Genomic DNA, 16,954 nt, shown 5'->3' with positions numbered 1-16,954 from the left:
AGGGCAACACAGGGCCGAGTCAGATCTGCAGTGGACTTTGGCTTTCTAATAAATACTTTCACCTACCAGCGCATGAGATGAGGGACATGGGCCCCAGGCTGTGCCTACAGTAGAAACGTTTAGAACTGGATCTCAAATGGCAGTCGGCGTAGGATGGGATTTTGTTAAGAATCAACTGTTTTGTCACCCACTCAACAAACGTGTTCCTAAACACTCCTGCCGTGTCAGACCCCGTCCAGCCAAAGGTGAAAAGAGAGCACTACTCAGGGCGTGTTCAAACCGAGAATATTTACTGTATCGCTGCTGAAATTCACAACAGGTGCTCACAAGCAGTTCTTTCCTTTCCCTACTTCTGTGTAATTATTAATCTTTTCTCTAGACCTGACCCCTACAGAGTACTCCAGAGCCCCGCCTGTGGTCTTGTGGGAAGAATGCTGGATTGGGGGTGCAGAAGACACGGGCTGGAGTCCGGCTCTGTCACTTATTAACCCAGTGATCTTCAGCGCATCAGTATCTGTACCAGAGTTTCCCCATCTGTAAAATGGATACCATCACCTGCCTGGATCCTCGCGCAGGACCACGGTGAGGACGAAGAAAGCATGACATGCGTGTCAGGGCTTCGTAAGCTCTCAGGCAGCATTTGCTCACTGGTAATGAGCAACCACTGTTCTGCAGGATGAAAAAGCTGCAGCCCCTGTCCTGTCCCCCAAGTTCAAAAAAGACGAGGGTGCTGGGTTAGGCCGAGTGAAAGAGGAAGCTTTCTTCACTGCAGGACCTGCTCCAGAATCTCCTGTGGTTGCTCCATTTCCCTGTCCTTCTCCAAGGATGCTGAAGGAGACCTAAACTCCAGGTCTCCTCAGCTAGAAAGTCTCTCGCTCCAGTGGAAAGAGCTACAGTCACTGCAGTGTCCCTCCTGTCTGTCTCTACCACGGGACACCACATTCTCCTGGTTTATCTTCTGCTTATTTCTTTACTTCCTCTTTTTCCTGACCCCTCCCTGCTGGAGGGTCCTAGGATCTGTGCTCAGTCCTATAAACACTGTCTCCCTGGGGGATTTCATCCAGTCCCAAGCCTTTAAAAAACAAGTTCCATCTATCAAGATGGGATGCCTGCTATAAAGAGCACATCTCCAGGCATCCCAAAAGAAGACTTCTGTACAAAAGGAACCTACTTTAGCCATGTGGGATCTGTATTTGCAATAGGGTCTTGAATTCCCACCAAAACAACAGGCAAGACTGCCCTCTGCAACCACGAAGCTGATAACAATAATTTTAAATGATTTAAAATAAATCAATGGGGACCTCCCTGATGGCGCAGTGGTTAAGAATCCACCCGCCAATGCAGGGGACACGGGTTCGAGCCCTGGTCGGGGAAGATCCCACATGCCACGGAGCAACTAAGCCCATGCGCCACAACTACTGAGCCTGCGCACTAGACCCCGCGAGCCACAACTACTGAGCCCACGTGCTACAACTACTGAAGCCCACGTGCCTAGAGCCTGTGCTCCGCAACGAGAAGCCACCACAATGAGAAGCCTGCACACCGCAACGAAGAGTAGCCCCCGCTCGACGCAACTAGAGAAAGCCCGCGCACAGCAACGAAGACCCAACACAGCCAAAAATAAATAAATATTTTTTTAAAAAAGAGTGAAAACTTATAAAATAAATCAATGTTCAAAGGAGCAAAGGCTAAACATTCCAGTGGTTTCCGAATTCCTTTTAGTCTCGGTATAATAAATACCCAAGGGATGACCAAGTACACACCCAAGTCTGATGTTTGGGGCAGACTCGACCAATGAAACAGTAGGTTCACCTGCATCTTCTCAGATGCTCTGACCCTTCCTAAAATTCCAAGTTCTTCCTCAAACCTATTTGGCTCTTCCAATACTCTGCATTCTGCTGATGACGTGGAACCCAAAACTCGGGTCACAAGTTGCACCTATGGTTTAAGTTCTGCACTTCTGCCCAGAGAAGTGGCACCAACAGCAGCATTTGAAAAGCATCTTCCCCAAATATCATATGATATCACTTATATGTGGAATTTAATTTTTAAAAATGGCACAAGTGAACTTATTTACAAAACAGAAACAGACTCACAGATCTCAAAATCAAATTTCGGGTTACCAAAGGGGAAACATGGGGGGAGGGGATAAATTAGGAGATTGGGATGAACATAAACAAACTACTATAAATAAAATAGATAATCAACAAGGACCTACTGTATAGCACAGGGAACTCTACTCAATATTCTGTAATAACCTCTATGGGAAAAGAATCTGAAAGAGAATGGATATATATATGTATAACTGATTCACTTTGCTGTACACCTGAAACTAACACAACATTGTAAATCAACTATACTGCAATTAAAAAAAAGAAAAATAATAATAAAAAAAGAAAAATAATTTTTAAAAAAAGAAAGAAAAGCATCTTCCCGAAGAATGGAAGGAACGTGAGGGTGGTTGTTTCTACGTGGTGGATTATGGGCAACTCTCCTTTTGCATAACACGTGCGTTTTCCCAGTTTTCTATGATGGCAATATATGACTTCTTAATCAAAGAAAGTAGTTATTGTAAAAAAGGAAATGTTCTTCGCCCTAAGGTCTCATAAAAATCACAAGTGTTGTTTTTCAAACAAAGAGTCTCAGTGACCTCAACTCACCTTAGCTTCGCCTGCTTTTCCAATCCAACCACTTTCCGTACCACCTGCTGGCAGAATCCGTAGCACATGAAGAGGACGGAGTTCTCGGCGATGTTGGCAATCAGCGCTGGGCTGGTCCCCTTGTAGAAGCCCCGGAAGCCCACCTGGTAGTAGGTCTTCAGGCAGCAGTCGGTGAGGCCCCTGTACAGGTCGGGGAACGTCTGCATCTTCACTTTCATGGTGTCGAAGGGCTGCCCGGTGAATACACATGCTGTGCCCCCTGCAACCAGGACAAGGGTCCTTGTGCAGCACAAGTCTACAGCCACGTGGTAGAGTGCGGCCTCGAGGACCCATGGAGATGAGGGACAGGCAGCCCACCGCAGGGCTTACCTCTGGGTCACTTCATTTTGACCTCCTCCCCCCCATACCTTCTAGCTCAGTCCAATAAAACTTCTAGGGGGTCCTTCATGTGTCTGGCACCCCGCTCCAGCCCTGAAGGAGCTCACACTCGGTAGAGGAGAGGACGTGTGTTTGACGGTCAAAGCCACCGGACGTGAAGGTGTGACGTGTGTTCAGGAGCATCGGTCAGAGGGACCTGGGCTCAAAGCCTGACTCTGCTGTGAAATCCTAGCTAAGCGATGTGACCTCCGAGCCTCGATTCCCTATCGGGTTAGCGTGAGGATTAGGAAAAGGCTCTCACGTACTGGCTGCTACACAACAAGTGGCTAATTTACAGCGGTTAACTGTGTCTGTGTGTGCGTCCACATAAAAGGAAGGGGAAGGGAAGAGTCTGGTGTTAATCACTCTTTTGCCTGATGCCCAGTGGTCCTAATGACTATCAGGGAAATAACAGAGGAACAGGCCACAGATAAAGAAAACAAAGAGTCTAATTAGTCCCTGAAGAGCTAAATGTTTGACCCTATGGGAAAACCTCTTATTTGGACTCTACCAATTAATGATTTGTATTCAGACAGGAAATGGATTGAAACTTACCTCTGCTGAGCATAAATCATATATTTATATGCTTTTATACGGTAAAAGTATTGAATTGCATTCAATTACTTCGATAAAAATTCTGAATGTAAGGAAAAGAATGAACTATAAACCCTGTAATATCTCCAGACCCTGAACTGGGTCAGCATTTGGGGAACTGTCTGTCACTGGTGAATGCTTCTACCTCCCCATGGGCCTGAGACGTCCCCTGCTTGTGTCAGGAAACACAGCCATTGGATGAGGTTATTAAAACCTCAGCAAAATTGAAGAGAAGGCTTACATAAAATATTTCAGAAATGCAATTTCATAACTTAGACGTAATACACAGTTACTCCAATGAAGCTGTGGAAAGTAGAGATGGAGGGAAGGCTGTTAAGAATAACTTCCTATTAATTATTGGTAGATGGACATTTCCAAAGAGTCTGAAAACTGATCTCTTAAGCAAGCACAAGTGTGATCTCCATGATCCTATCACCACTGTCCCTTTTTTCTAGGACAGCAATGACACATTTCTGCTTTGTTTTGCCACACTATCCCCAGTTCTGAATTAGTGGAATATAATTTAATAAGATGTTACCATAATTAGAGTTATTCTCTCCCAGGTACTGATGGGCTAGAATAAAATAAGATCCTACTTATGTCAAAAATAATCATTCCAAAAGAAGAGGTGAATGTCAGAATTTTTAAAGTGGGTTCATAATTTTGACAACCTAGATGCATTTTAGTTCTATCACAACAGATCCTACAGTCTATCTTTGATAGACTGACTGAAGGATATAAAATTCCAAAAGCTGAGCATCCCTCATGGGGTGAAACGCCCTTCTATTGCAGAGACACAAACCTGAGCCCAGGCATTCACGGGAGGGTAAGAGGATGCCAACGGCAGGCAAGTGGGTCCACTGTTGCCAAAGTCGGCATCCTCTGCAGTATGGCATTGGGGGAGCGGGGACTGGTGAAGGGGTCGGGGATGGTGCACAGGGCCTGGGGGGCTTGATTCCACGGCAGGGTGAGGGGCTGACCCAAAGGCACTCAGCACGTAAGAGGCCATGGGGCGGAATCCCGGCAGCCCTTAGTTCCCCTGCTCCTTGTGGTCTCTGACCTGGGAGCACCCTTGCCTGAACGTCTCATCAGTGTCTGCAGACTTCCTCATGAGCCTACTTTGGCCAATTTCTGGTTCATGGCAAAATACTTCGATCTTCCCTGAACCCATGATTTCCTTTTTACAATTAAGACGACGACAGGGGACTTCCCAGGTGGCGCAGTGATTAAGACTCCACGCTCCCAACGCAGGGAGCCCGGGTTCGATCCCTGGTCCGGGAACTAGATCCCACATACATGCTGCAACTAAGAGTTCGCATGCCACAACTAAGGAGCCCGTGAGCCGCAACTAAGACCCGATGCAACCAAATAAATAAATATTAAAAAAAAAAAAAAGACGACAACAGGATGAGAGAAGGCGGCTCTGACTGCTCTTGATCTGTTGACCCAGGAGGTCCCACCAGATAAAAGGACAATGGGCAACCCACTCCCCTGGCCTCTCCACTCCAAGGAGCGGTGACCCAGTATAAGAATCGGTGAGGGAGGCAAGGGCAAGCCAGGGTCTTCATCTGGGAAGTATGGGCATTCCAGTGCTCCTCCAGCCCTAGAATCATCCAGGAATCTGGAGAACCAAGTAACCACCCAGGGACTTCCAAGTCTGTCACTTGCCTCAGGCTGAATAAAGGTGACCATTCTAAAGAGTGGCCTGCGGTGGCAGGTGCTACCCAGAGCCCACCGGTGCCTGGTGGGGCCAGAGTCTGCCCCAGCACTCGCCCCGCCCACCACTCCCCGGCCAATCCTGGGGCCTCTCCTTTCAGGGCTTTAAGACACAGTCAAAAGTCAGCCTGATTTACCAAAGACATTCCTAAGGGGATCCTTTCTCTCCCCCAGCAGTAGTAAGGCCAGCAACTGGGATTTCCCTGGAGAGACGGCACAGTGTTATGTTTGCACCCTAAGGCCTCTGAAGCCGGGCTTGGAGCGGAATCCTGCATATCCCAGCCACATGGCAATGCACAAGTGGCTTCAGCTCTGAGCTGTGATGTTTTCCAGCTGTCACCCGGGGACACTCCCACACCGTACCCTGACTCATAGCTCTAATACAGCGGGAACTACTCTACCTTCTGCTGTGTTTGCATCACAGTATTACACTTCTATAAAGTGGATTCATTCCAGGGTTAAAGCATGTCGCTTCTGGAGCTACAAAGGCAATGTCTTCACCCCGAGCTCACTTGCAGAAGGTATTTGAGGAACAAAGGACGGGTTTTCTCTGGGATTACCTGCGGCCCCCGCCGTGAGGTCAATGGCAGCTTGGATGGCAGGATTGGATTTCATGTTTGCCCACTCCTCTGCTGGGCTCCGTGAAGGGCAACTCTCAGGAGCTTATGATGGGCACCGCATATCCCTAGGAGGAGGCAAGAGTTCACCATCAGTCGGGCCTCTGCAGCCCCACTTTCTCTAGGCCTGCTGCCTAGCTACTGGACTTGAACTTCAGGGAACCGGGAAACTGGCTCTACATTGCTCCAAAGGAGGGGGCTCGAGTTGTCAGAGCAGCTCAGAGATCAGCCTCCCCTTCTCCCTGCCCACCACCTCCCCATAAAAAGCACACAGATCAAAAACCTTGCTCACATATCACTGCTACAGCCACAGGTGAGGGCACTTCAACCAACCTTTCTGAAACCCTCAAGAAACGAATGCCAAATAAGCAAGCCAACCGGACATCCCAAGCCCCATCAAACCAGTTTTTCAGAGGCCTAAGTTCAACCATCAATCCACTGGGCTCTGTTCCAAATTCAGACAGCGGCCTGAGACCCTAAGAGAAGGTCACAAAACAGTAGCTCTGGAAAGGAATGGGTTAGGAGCTCTGCCAAGTGACACATGCCTGGGTCTGAATGCCTGCTCTGCCACCGGTATGGTGGCCCTTTGGGCCCCTAAAGCTGGAGGTCCCCGTCTATACAAGGTGAATAATAAAAGTACTATCATTATAATACGAGGGCAACCACAAATAGCCACATCGGACAAATACGATGATGAACTGTGACCACGCACCAGGAGTTCTTAGAACAACTACAAAGCACAACACCAAACATTACTATCATCATAGGCCTCCCATAGCTTCTCAACCATAAACATGCACATGAATCACCTGGGGACCTTGTGAAAAGGCCGATTCTGATGCAATTGGCTTCAAGTGGGACCAGAAATGCTGCCTGCCTGACGTGTTCCCAGGTGAAGATGATAATGCCTGGCTATTAACCATATTTTGAGAAGCAACACCTGGGTCCACTGCGCCCCAAATTTGCTTGATAAGTATCACCTGGGACACTTGTTAAACATTCCGATAACCAGGCTGCTCTCCTGGAAATGTTGATTCAGTAGGTTTGAGCTGGAGCCTAGAAGTTTGGGAAAACCAGAGTCTACTCCTCTACCTTTAGACAAAAATCAACCATTGGCAAGGCATGAACTTAATAAATATTGACTAGAAAAGGGGAGGTGCTTCATTCACATAGAATATTAAAATAACCAATACAGAAACCAATTCTGTATCATTTTCAAACTATGTCACTGACGTACACGCCTGAATAACAAGGAATGCTTTTTATCCATCACACTGAAGACCTGTGTGATTCCAGTCAGGACACCTCTCAAGGAGGGGGTGGGCGGGCTGGATGATCAATGAATACCAACATCTTCCTAATCATCAGCAGCGGAGAATAATTTTAGCCACCAAGAAGTTTTTTAACCACTTGAAGCATGTTGTCAATGACTAGACACCAACAATCTTTACAAAAAATGTTAAAACCAGCAACAACAAAAGAACACTACTTAATAAAGCAACTAAATTAGACATACAATTAGATGTACAAAACACTGACTTTATGTTACTGATAGGCCTGGAGAGGCACTACCAATTACTAAGGTTGATAAGACGGTGACCATCCAGTATCTAGAGAAGGATATCAGGGTCCTAACCCAATCTCTTCCCTTTCCAGGTGGAAAACTGAGTCCAGAGGAAGACAAGGACTTGTCCAAGGTCATACAACAAGTCCATGGCAGAGACAGGATTCAACTCAAGTCTCGCCTTTTGGGTCTGTTCCTATCAACCAGAGTATTCCCACCTGGCCAAAAAGAGAAAACAAAACACCCAACCCTGCATTTTAGAGGAAAATGGAGGCAAGTGGGGAAAGGAGTCACAGACAGGGCACATCCAATGCAGCTCATTCCCTTGAGGGTGGACATTTCTTTCTTAGAAGGAAAGAGGCACAGCAGATGATACTGTGTCATCAATGCGAATTCAACCCTTTTAGGCAAGTCAAACTTAAACACATCAACTCCTACAAATAACTACTTGTAGCATTATTATAACAGTTAACAGTCCTAACAGATTAACTAACAGATTAACTCAGAAGGGGCATCTGTTTCAAATTACGCGTAGCTTTGGCTTGAAGAAGGCATGGGGCGTGGTGGCAGCCAGACTGATCAACTTGAGTTAATTAAACTGATTCGTGAGCCTTCGGTACCAACTGGAATAGAAAAACGGAGTCCTTTCAGGGTCCCTTTACCCTTCCTTCAAACTACACCGGAGTCTGACTCCAGAAGAAACAAACAGCGCCGACCATGTATCTTTTTCATTCCTTAGGGAAATTAACTTCTCGTGTGGGAGAATCCGAGGAGGCCGCATTCCCCACTAGGTAACACGAATTGCTCCGGGAAGATTCCAGCTTCAAGGCCGAAGCTGGCGCCCGCCATCCGAGCGCCCAGAGCTGGTGGGGCCCACGGGCGCTGGGATGCAAACCGGTCTCGCCGCTCAGCAGCCGGCTCGGGAGCTCCTGCTCCGGGGCTCGGGATCCCGATCCGCACAAGGGGCAGCTTAGGGAGACGACTTCCAACTTTGCTGTCTTCCCGGCTCTAAACGTTCGCTGGCTCTGCCACAACAACCTGCGAGGGTCTCCCATTCATAAGCGCCTCCGCCCTCCCTGCCCGGCGCGGAGCCGGCGTGACACGACGACCGGGCAAATGAGTGCAACCTTTCCCGGGAAGCGACCACTGCGCGCAGGAGGCGGGTGGCCCAGAGTCTCCGGGGAACCCCAGGCAGAGCGCGGGAAGGCGGCGCCCGCGGGTCCCCGGGCACGTGTGCGGCGCGGCGGGCCCGGGACCCCATATTTTCCCCCCGCCTCCCGGGAGGGTCACGCCGCCCGGGCGCGGAGGCCGGCCGGCCCGCCCGCCCGCTCCCGCTCCCTCCTCCCGGCCGGTTCCCTGCAGCCCACGAGCGCCCGGCTGGGCTGCGCTCACCGCCGCGCAGACTGGCCACGTCCTACTCGCGCTTCGCCGCCCGCTCTGGACTCTGGCTCGGCGGCGGGGTCGGCCGCTTAACACCCACGTCGGCTACCGGCCGGCCCTCCGCCCCGCCTCCCGCGCTGGACTGCCGCCGGCGGGCGGCCCCGCGGGCTCAGGAGCGCCCCCTGCGGCCGGGACGGGCTGCGCTGGGGCCGGGGCCGGGGCCGGGGCGCCTCCCGCCCGCCCGCCGGGGAAGCGGAAGTCGGCGCGGTGCGGCGGCGCGCTCGGGCCGGGGGGCGCGCCGGGAGCGGGAGGGGCTGGCGGGGCCAACGGGGCCGGGGGGAGGGCTGGGAGCCGCGGCCTCCACGTCGCTTTCCTGCCGCTCGGTTCCCGGAGGCCCTCGGTGAGCTCGTCTCTAGTTCGACCTCAGGGCGAGGGCGAGGGCGAGGGCGGGGGCGGGGGCGGGGGCGGGGGGTGTCCGGAGTGAGGACGAGGGACTGAAGTCTTCAGGCTGGTTAGCTTTGCTGGGGCTCGGGGCTCAAGGCCTTCATTTTATATTATAATTGAGTGCCAAAGTACTGGAAAGGTAGTGATGAAAAATAAATTTGCTTATTGCTGGTAAAAACAAAACCCCAAACATTTCCTATTCCGCCCTCCGCGAGGACATCCATCTCCACCGATGACATTTCGGAAAGCACACCCACCAATGAAAACTGTAACTCTAAATGTCCTTTTAGTTTCCAATGAATTATAGGCTAGTTCTATGGCTCTCTGGCATTTTATTAGAAAGCACAATTCCAAGAGTCTGTCGTGCACCAGAAGTAAAGGAATTTTCTCTAGTGCCCCAGGCAAAGACCCGCACAGCTGGAAGGGTCTTGGTCTATTACTGACAGCTGCTCGATGTTAACAGTCACGGCCTTCGGAGTGCTTTGTTTCAAACCTCATGGATTTATTTTCTTTTTCTACACCGTGTTTTCTTCCTTAAACCGTGCTATCGTTTTCTTTTACAATTTTCTGCCCTGTTTGGATGTGGTGTTAGGCTACTGCCAATGTAACTTAAGTGATTTTGGGTGAGGGCCAGTGACAAATATTTGAAGTGACTTGTGTTAGTCCTTAAACACGGGTGCCGAGCTGAATGGACCTTGGGGGAGGGGGGACAGGGGGAGGTGCTGTGAAGGTTCAGAGCTCCTGATAAACAAGGGCCCTCCTCAACCCAGCCCAAGACCGTCTTCTGCTGCGCTTTAGAACTCAGGCTTCCGGAACATAATTTAATTACAGAAGCAAGCCAGGGCGTTTGAGTGACTTGCCCAAAGTGACATGTAACATAACAAGTGGGAAGCAGATCAGGACAGAACCTACGGTATAACGTCCTATAGGACTAGGACTTTCAGTATCACCTGGCCCAGTGGCTTCTGCAAACCAGAAAGATGAGGCCCAGAGGAGCTAATTAGGCCAGGCTTAGATCTCCTATTACAGATTAGAAAGAGCACTGGACTTGGAGCCGGGCCACTTGTGTTAAAATCTCTGTGAACTTTAGTGAGTCATTTAACCCTTTTAAACCCCAGCCTTCACATAACAGCATCTTGGCCTCCTCTGCACCCCCCTGCTGTGGGAGCCTTCGGGGGCAATCCAGCATGGGGGCAGGGGAGGGCGCTGCTACTCCACATCTGGGTCTCCCTGAGTCATCAGCTCCCCCCTGATACTTTGTCCTTTCTGGCTTTAGCACCTTCCTCTCCTACCCTCACAAGGGCTGTCCCAAACTCTCATCACTCTCCCGAAGCCTTTTACATTTCTTCTCTCCCTCACCTCCCCTTAGCAACCCTCAGCCTCAGTTCTGTAAACTAAGAAGCAATCAGGAAGCTTCTGTGCAACTCTTTAACCCCTAATCTGCAAAGCTGCCTTTTTGCACAAACTTTCTTCTCTGCCTGCTGTCTTGCTTGCTGTACCCCCATGGCTGGCAACGATGCTGGTGAAGAAACTGAGGCTTAAAGAGGTCAAGTGACTTGCCCGATGTGCTGGTTAATGATACTAAAAGGAGAAATAATTTCACCACTTGAAGCTTTTGGGCCCTGATACCATATGGGTGTGTTTTAACAAAGTGTTAATTGGAGTGGCAGATAATTCGAAAACATAAATTACTAAGGGGAGAGCTGGGACTCAACCAAGTTCATGTTGTTAACTGCTATACAGTACCTTAATACCTCCCAGAAGGCTTCCTCTTAAAAGCAAGAGGGTTGCAGGAACCAGAAGTTCTTTCTCCTGGAATAGATCTCCCTCCATAATATTTTATAAAATAACCTCAGCTGCTTAAAATCCCTCACAGCAGCGGCCCTATCTGCTATCTTTGCTTTAGGAATAGAGAACTATGTAGATGTAGAAAAGCTTAACATCTCACAGGAGCTCAAAGAAAGGATTGGAAAACCACCTGGTTGGCATTAAATCATGAAAGTGTCCATGCAATCTTTGTCCTAAGGGTAATTCCCCAGCAACCCAATGGCCTCTTGAGAACAGTTTTAGAGTCATGCATCACTGCTCTCCATAGAGGTTAGTCAACCCAGTGGTATTTCAGATCCAGGTTCAAAACAGCAAATAAGTCAATGCACTGACCTCTTTGCTCCAGGCATCTGTTTGCTGAACTTGGGATTGCACAATCCAGGAACATCAGTGAGGCTGGCTCTGGGATGAGAGGGCAGGTATGACGCAGGTCAGAGGTGAGGGGACAGACAGAGTGGAAAAGGGACCTTTTGCTCTTTCAACAGAATTTCACAACGTGCTGGTTAATGATACTAAAAGGAGGAATAATTTCACCACTTGAAGGCTTTGGGACCTGATACCATGTGGGTGTGTTTTAACAAAGTGTTAATTGGAGTTGCAAATAATTCAAAAATATAAATTATCTCTGATTCAAGGGTACTTTTAGTTAATGAGAAAAAAGAAAAAAGTGCTTTGATTACACAATTTCAACTCCCGTTGAATATTCTTGGCTGCTGATGTAACTTATTGAAAACTCCCTCAAATTGTTTTGGAATCAGGTAGAGTTTGTATTTGAAATAAGCATGGGTTTGGATTTCTGTCTTTCAATGTGGAGTAAGGGAGTAATTCGTGTCCCATGAAAGAGTTGTTAGGGCCATGTTTTAAAGGGGGACAATTTCTTTTGTCTTTTCCTTGTCAGCTTTTTAATGGTATGAGCAAAAATAAGAAAAAGAAAGTCAGCAGAGGTGCATGTTTTATGAGCCTTAAGTTTGAATTTGTAAAATATGTGTTAAAAATAAAAGATAATTTATAACAGCAAAGAATTAGGAGAGATGTCCATAAATGGTTAAACTTTAATGGGTTATCAATAAGAGGAAATACTATGCCATAATTTAAAAAATCATATTCTCATATCATATGTTTTAGTACATATTTGTCTGCAAGTAATAGAATGTCCAACTGTCAGTATAGTTATTTTGAATATAAAAATATATCTAGAAGTAGGATGTTCCAGGGTTGATTAATTTAACAGCTCAAAAGTATCTGGGTCCCCTTCTCTGTGATTCTCTTCGCTTTTCCTCATGACCACAAAATGGCTGCCACAGCTCTACCGATCACATTCTCACATGTGACATCCAAAGGCAGGAAGCATTCTCCCATAGTAACTTTTTATCAGAGAAAAATATTTTCCTAGAAGCCCTCTGTCAAACTTCTCCTTATATTTCATTGGCCCAGAACTGGGTCTCATGCTCCCCCAAACGTAAACATTGGGAAGAGATGAAGTTAACATGATTGGTTTAGAACAGGGGTCAGCAAACTTCTTCTGAAAAGGACCAGCTAGTAAATATTTTAGGTTTTGCAGGGCATACAATCTCTTGCCTCTATTCAACTCTGCTGTTGTAAAGAAACAGCCATAGACGCTGCCAACAGATAAGTGTGGTTGTGTTCTAATAAAACTTTATGAACACTGAAATTTGAATTTCATATACTTTTTACCTGTCACGAAATATTATTCTTCTTTTAACTTCTTTCAACCATTTAAAACTGTACAAATCAAAAACAGAAACAAACAATAAAAACCATTTTGTATGGTTCATGGCCATACAAAAATAAGTGGCAGTCCAGATTTGGCTACCAGGCCATGATTTGTCAACCTCTGGTTTATCCTCTTGGGAATAAGGAGAGACCCACCTTCCCAGAGACATCACCACTGCAGACCTTAAAAAAATAAAATAAAGCAGGGTTCTATTAGGCAATCAAGAAGGTCCCCTACCATATATTTAGGATATGGAAGAATGCTCAGGATATAAATTTTAGAAAGCAGATTACATGTCAATATGGACTGGATGATCCCAACTAATTCTGCCTGTTGAAATCCCTGCTGTTCACCAAGACCTATATTAGACATGGCTCCTCAAATGCCTTTCCTGGTCCCCGGTCCTCCTAAACAAATTAGATCACTGCTTCCTATCAAACTTTCCTAACAAATTTTTATTTAGCACCGATCATGTGCTAGGCTCTTTGTCAACCCAAACTGAGTGCTGGAAGTACAGAATGAGAGAGACAATGGCTAGCCTTAAAGAGACCTCAGTCCAAGCAGAGGAGGAAGAAACAAATAATTATAATTCAGGGAGGGCATGCAGCAAGAGAGGTACGAGTAGTGTAGCATCTCGGAGAAGGGCATGAATAAAAGATGGAAAAGAGGGTTTCAGGGGAGGCCCCTAGGAGACCCCCATATCAGGGTGGGTTCTGAAAGACAAAGTGGCCCTTTTTTAAGAGGAGGAAAGTCTGTTGATGTACCACCCAGGGCTCTTAGCTGCAATCAACAGAAGCTAGCTCTGGCTGATAGAGCACAAAAGCAGCTGGTTAAAAGGATACTGGGTGACTCTCACCGCCCCTGAGTGGGGAGATGGTACTTCCTGAAGAACTTGAAACAAGTCCTCAAACCCACTGCAGAGCTGGTCATCCGTGGAACCCATGCTGCAGCTCCTTCCGAGCTCTAGATGTTATAGTTTGTACCACTGTCCCATTTGTGCCAGGGCCTCAGCTTTGTAGCTACTGCTCTTCCAAAGCTGGGCACCTTCGTTCCCAGCTCTGCCTAGTAAGTCAGTGCCACGCCATGTTCACTGCCTTGTGTTTCTCATTCCAAATTGATGTCTCCTGTAGATGCAGCTGATGATTGGAGCCTGGGTCACGTGCCTGGACCCTGATCTGTAAAGGGGGGGCTGGGAGTGTGGGGTTTCTGGCTTCTGTCTTGGAGAGGCAGGACTCGCTTGTTAGGAAATTCCCTGAATGTAGGTTGGGTTTTCAGACAATTTTAAGCAGCCAGAAAACATGACACATGCCCACTCCAGATGGGCCAAGCATTCCTGTCTGGGGAAACGGCACGTCTGAAGGCACAGAGGTATGAAGCAGGACAGCATGTTTGGGGAACTATAGCAGTTTGGCTCTGCTGGAGTATAAAGCAGGGAGTGCTGGCAGGTGGGGCTCAGAGGTGGGAAGAGCCACCTGCAGAGTTCTCAGGGCCGCTGTTCTCTAATCTACTCAGTGTCCCCAGCTAAGGCACAGAAGCTGTGATTTACACCTTGCCTGGCCCAGGGCTTTGGCCATGGTGGGTTTTAGTCACTATCTGTTGATATGAATCATTATAATAAATCTGTTGGATTGCATCATTGTTGTAAAATTTACCAGTATGAAAGTTGCCGGCGTATACAGTTCTTTCTCTTGTGTGTGTGTGCTTGTGTACACATGTGTCTTTCCCCACAACTGGGCCTATCTCCAACAGATACTTTTCTAAAGGCTAATTTGCTTTCAGTACGAGAAGTATGCAATTACTAACTTTTAGAGCTGCGTCCATATTCTTTGATGATGTCTTCATTTGAATGTAAGATCAAAACCATTTTTAAAAAGTCATAAAATATGGCTTGAGAAATAGAATGAACAATAATCCATCTCATAGTAAAATAAATGGAAAACATTATCAAACTTGCAAATCGTTTACACTTACCAAATTAATAATCCAAAGTAAGCAGTGCAAGCATTTTATATTTTTTTTAAACAAAATAACCGTAAAGGCCATTTCTTTTTGCCTTTATTTTTTCTATTTAGATTATTAAAATCTGCAAAATCTACTTATCATTGGTTCTATTATCTTCAAAATACAAACATATCAAAAGTATCTTATGAATAAATTTTCTCCTGTAGGTCCCCCTTGTCCTTTCTCATCTTCACATCTACAGCAATCAGGTATATGCCTTCAAGTTTTCCGAGGCAACAAGCATTAAATTCAGCTTGAACTATCAAAGAAGTGCTGCCATCAGCTCGGGACCTTAATATATAGTATCTTCACAGTCAGATCTGGGGGAACAGTTCCTAGTTTGGTCACTATTAACCAGAGCAGGCCAGGTGACACAAATGATGGCAGAACAGTTGCCTTGGTAACCATCATGCTATGCATCAAGCCCACAGTTCTTAAATCTTTCTTCTTCTCTCACGTATTGGGTGGGCCAGAAGGTTCCTTCGTTTTTTTCCGTGAGATGACTCTAGTAGCACTTAGATGTCTTTAACTCCATTCAAAACAATTTTGTTAGATTGTATGTGACAGCTGTCATATCAGTGTGTATTTTATAAAAGACATCAAAATTGGTGAATTTTTGTGTAGCCATTTTAATATTGGACATGGAAGGGGAAAAAGCCACATTTTCGGCATATTATGCTTTATTATTTCAAGAAAGGTGAAAACGCAACTGAAACGCACAAAAAGATTTGCGCAGTGTACGGAGAAGTTGCTGTGACTGATCGAACGTGTCAAAAGTGGTTTGCGAAGTTTCGTGCTGGAGATTTGTCGCTGGACGATGCTCCGTAGTTGGGTAGACTAATTGCAGTTGATAGCGATCAAACTGAAACAATAATTGAGAACAATCAGCGTTATACCACGCGGGAGATAGCTGACATACTCAAAATATCCAAATCGAGCGTTGAAAATCATTTGCACCACCTTGGTTATGTGAATCACTTTGATGTTTGGGTTCCAATAAGTTCAGCGAAAAACACCTTCTTAACCATATTTCTGCATGCGATTCTCTACTCAAACGTAAGGAAAATGTTCCATTTTTAAAACAAATTGTGATGGGCGATGAAAAGTGGATACTGTACAACAATGTGGGATGGAAGAGATCATGGGGCAAGAGAAATGGACTACCACCAACCACACCAAAGGCTGGTTTTCATCCAAAGAAGGTGATGCTTTGTACATGGTGGGATTGGAAGGGAGTCCTCTGTTATGAGTTTCTTCCAGAAAACCAAACGATTAATTCCAACAAGTCCTGCTCCCTATTAAACCAATTGAGAGCAGCACTCGACGAAAAGCATCCGGAATTAGTCAACAGAAAACACGTGATCTTCCATCAGGATAACGCAAGAACGCCTGTTTCTTTGATGACCAGGCAAAAACTGTTACAGCTTGGCTGGCTGGGAAGTTCTGATTCATCCACCGTATTCACCAGATGCTGCACCTTCAGATTTCCATTTATTTCAGCCTTTACAAAATTCTCTTAATGGAAAAAATTTCAATTCCCTGGAAGACTGTAAAAGGCACCTGGAACAGTTCTTTGCTCAAGAAGATAAAAAGTTTTCGGAAGATGGAATTATGAAGTTGCCTGAAGAATGGCAGAAGGTAGTGGAACAAAAGGGTGAATACGTTGTTCAATAAAGTTCTTGGTGAAAATGAAAAATGTGTCTTTTTATGTAAAAAACCGAAGGCACTTTTTGGCCCACCCAATATTTTGTTCACTGTGGTCAGTGGGAGGTTTGAAGTTTGTCTCTATTCTCTTGTGGAGAATCTCCTTCTATGAGCCAAACAAGACAACCAAAGAAGGAAAGCTGTATATTGTATGCCCAGAAGGTTGTGTATATTGATTACTTATTTATTTATTTTCATATATCCACTCTTTTTTATTTCTTTATTTTTTATTTTTAAAAAAGAATATTTATTTATTTGACTGTGCCGGGTCTTAGTTGCAGCATGCGGGGATCTT

The 16,954-nt window shown here is 46.5% G+C and overlaps 1 protein-coding gene and 1 long non-coding RNA gene across 5 annotated transcripts in view; both read right to left on the bottom strand.

Annotated features, from left to right (window-relative positions):
* The window catches only part of SLC25A15 (solute carrier family 25 member 15), a 69,955-nt gene extending 60,816 nt beyond the window's left edge, over positions 1-9,139 (bottom strand). For 3 of the 4 annotated variants that reach the window (XR_014236950.1, XR_014236951.1, XM_082365669.1), the window contains exons 1-3: positions 8,961-9,139; positions 5,948-6,072; positions 2,661-2,919 (exon numbers count right to left, since the gene is read on the bottom strand). Coding sequence is in view for 2 of the 4 variants with exons in the window: in XM_082365669.1 (XP_082221795.1) it covers positions 2,661-2,919; positions 5,948-6,002 (314 nt within the window). In the remaining 2 variants the exon portion in view is untranslated. The remainder of the gene's footprint in view (positions 1-2,660; positions 2,920-5,947; positions 6,073-8,960) is intronic. The other variant, XM_082365668.1, reaches the window with a different exon arrangement.
* Positions 9,140-9,443: 304 nt separating this feature from the next.
* The window catches only part of LOC309615705, an 88,819-nt gene continuing 81,308 nt past the window's right edge, over positions 9,444-16,954 (bottom strand). Inside the window, exon 4 of the long non-coding RNA XR_014236988.1 lies at positions 9,444-15,817. This is a non-coding gene — a long non-coding RNA (uncharacterized lncRNA). The remainder of the gene's footprint in view (positions 15,818-16,954) is intronic.

This window comes from Balaenoptera borealis, assembly GCF_965194805.1.
Source record: "Balaenoptera borealis genome assembly, chromosome: 18".
NCBI classification, from domain to species: Eukaryota; Metazoa; Chordata; class Mammalia; order Artiodactyla; family Balaenopteridae; genus Balaenoptera; species Balaenoptera borealis.
The sequence above is the reverse complement of the archived record's forward strand: the minus strand, read 5'-3'. Positions and strand labels throughout refer to the sequence as shown.